This window comes from Triticum dicoccoides, chromosome 4B (genome assembly GCF_002162155.2).
Source record: "Triticum dicoccoides isolate Atlit2015 ecotype Zavitan chromosome 4B, WEW_v2.0, whole genome shotgun sequence".
Taxonomy (NCBI): Eukaryota; Viridiplantae; Streptophyta; class Magnoliopsida; order Poales; family Poaceae; genus Triticum; species Triticum dicoccoides.
In genome coordinates, this window is record NC_041387.1 from 93,071,328 (window position 1) to 93,073,813 (window position 2,486).

At 48.7% G+C, this 2,486-nt stretch overlaps 1 protein-coding gene across 1 annotated transcript in view; it reads right to left on the bottom strand.

Moving 5' to 3' along the window:
• Positions 1 to 868: 868 nt before the first annotated feature.
• LOC119295216 (protein NRT1/ PTR FAMILY 4.3-like) overlaps positions 869 to 2,486 on the bottom strand; it is a 4,470-nt gene continuing 2,852 nt past the window's right edge. The window contains exons 4-5 of the mRNA XM_037573580.1: positions 2,246 to 2,379; positions 869 to 1,908 (exon numbers count right to left, since the gene is read on the bottom strand). Coding sequence (XP_037429477.1) covers positions 1,044 to 1,908; positions 2,246 to 2,379 — 999 coding nt within the window. The 3' untranslated portion in view covers positions 869 to 1,043. The remainder of the gene's footprint in view (positions 1,909 to 2,245; positions 2,380 to 2,486) is intronic.

Genomic DNA, 2,486 nt, shown 5'->3' on the forward strand with positions numbered 1-2,486 from the left:
GTAAAATGTGCTGATGCTGGGGAAAATAATAATAAAGCGAATAAAAAGTGAAGTATACGGGACATCACAAGGGTGGAGGCGTGATGTTTTTCGGATTGGTGGCTAGCTGAACTGCTACTTTTCTCCCGCTGGTTTCTTGCCTTGCAACTGTTGGTTGATCTTTGCCGCTAGACCTTTTTCTTATTTCTAGTTGTTCTCCTAGTCAATTATGTTTGGATCTGGTTGGTCTTGGAGAGGTTCCAGTCTCAGTTTGGCCTTCGTGTTATGCGGATCTTGCACGACCCGTGGCCCTACGTTGTGGTTCTTCGTAGCCCAACAATGTAAAAAAAGGTATGGCATGTTTGGATGTTTTTTTTTGCGGGAGACATGCTGTGGATGTTGATTACTTTGGTAGCTTAAGTAGTTTTCATTCTATAAGCGAAGACCTTGATTTCTATAAATGAAATCGGAGAGGGCGGCCTTTCTTTTGCCTTTCTTTTACTCAAAGATTTTTTTATGCAAACCAACCTATGGTTGAATGGTTAAGTGGACAATGGTATTCTCAGTCCATCAGGTTGCGTGTGTGCATTCATAGGGGTGAGTATACGCGCGTATGTATGAGCGCTTGTTTTTGTACTTTATTAAAAAAAAATTGTATCTTGGAACAATATTAATCGGATCAGCGTAACCGTACCACGTGTTCATCTGGCAGAGGATAACTTAGTGCTTTTTTCTGGCCAATTATTTACTATTTACACAGCCTTCTTAATAGGAGTACATGATAGCGAGCTGATCTAATGCAGGACCGGCTACTTGATGTCTTGGTCCCTAGTTCCCTACCCACAACTGCTCATGCTGCAGGTGTTACACCATTACACACCCTTTAAACTGTACCTAGCCAGGACTAATTAATAACTAACCACATGTGCAACACTTCGTTAATTAGTTGATGAGACCCATACACACATCTACACACTACTTCCGATACAAGGCAGAGCCATAGATATACATATAAGGTAAACAAACTAAGGTTAATTGATTAATAATCCACTAATGCATACTGATCACGCAGAATTCTTCTCATCCTCCTGCTCACTGCCACCATCGCCTCCAACTCCGGCAACCTGCACCGTCTCGACGCTGTTGGAGTACCACCTCGACCAGAAGAGGAAGTTGAAGAAGTTGAGGATGCTGAGCGCGGCCAGGAGCCAGTAGAAGAGGTCGAGCCTGTCCTTGTCGAGGTCGTTGTTGCTGAGCCAGCCATTGCCGCCATTCCTCGAGGTCACCCTGTTGACGAGCGACACCAGCACGGAGCTGAGGTAGAAGCCGAAGGAGTAGGAGCAGTAGGTCATGGAGGTGAGGAAGGCCTGCATGCCGGAGAGCGACTGCTTGTAGAAGAACTCGATGAGCCCCACGGCTGTGAACATCTCCGACAGCCCGAACACCAGGAACTGCGGCGCGATCCAGAAGATGGAGAGCGTTCGCCCATCTCCGTAGACGGACGAGTGGCGGCGGCGGGCCTCGACCAGCGCGGCGGCCACCATGGAGAAGGTGACGGCGAAGAGGCCGACCCCGATCCGCTGGAGCGGCGTGATGCCTGTGCCGACCCCCGTGAGGCGGCGCGCGGCGGGCACGAAGACGGCCTCGTAGGCCGGGACGAGCACGATGAGCATGATATAGGGGATGGCCTGGAGCGACGCCGGGGGGACGTGGAAGTTGGCGGCGAGCCGGGTGTCCATGGCGCTCCCTTGCTGCACCGAGAAGGTCTGAAGCTGCGCGAGGATGGTGTTGAAGACGATGGTGCACGCGAAGATGGGCACCACGCACAGCAGCACCTTCACCTGCTCCACCTCCGCCGCCGTGCACAGCCCCCACCCGCTCTCCTTGCTGCCACCGTCCTGCGCCTTCACGCACGCTTTGTCCAGGAACCTAAATTAAAACGTGCAAACGAAGGAAACTGAGAGCTCTGACAAGAATAATCAGTACAAAATCCAGTGAAATTTATTTTGAGCGAATTTCTGCAAAAAGAGATAAATCTTCTAGATTTGCCCTCTTCCTGATTTTTTTAAAGAGAAATATTGCAAATGACTTTCTCATGTGTTTTTTTTACAAGCAACCGACAGGACTGGAGCTCTGTCTTCTCATATATAGAAGAACATCATTGACCATTTGATAAGAAAAACTGAACGATAGCACAAGGCATACAAACACGCCAGGCCGAGGCCCTCATGTGTGCATGTCTATGTAAAATCAAATCCTTAATTACCTGAACTTATTGATGCTGCAGATGTTGGTGGTGTTGAGACGCATCTCATGTGCACCCGTGGAGGAGATGCCCTGCAGTGTGGCCCTGGACGATGGGCACACTTGCTTCCTCTTGGCTACCGCGGCGACGAAGACCTAGACACATCGATTCTCATTTTTAGACAAAGGAAAAGATAACTATCCTAGCCTTTGAGGTGTTTTGATTTTCATGAGTTTTTTTTATTCTTTGAGTTGGATTTTCA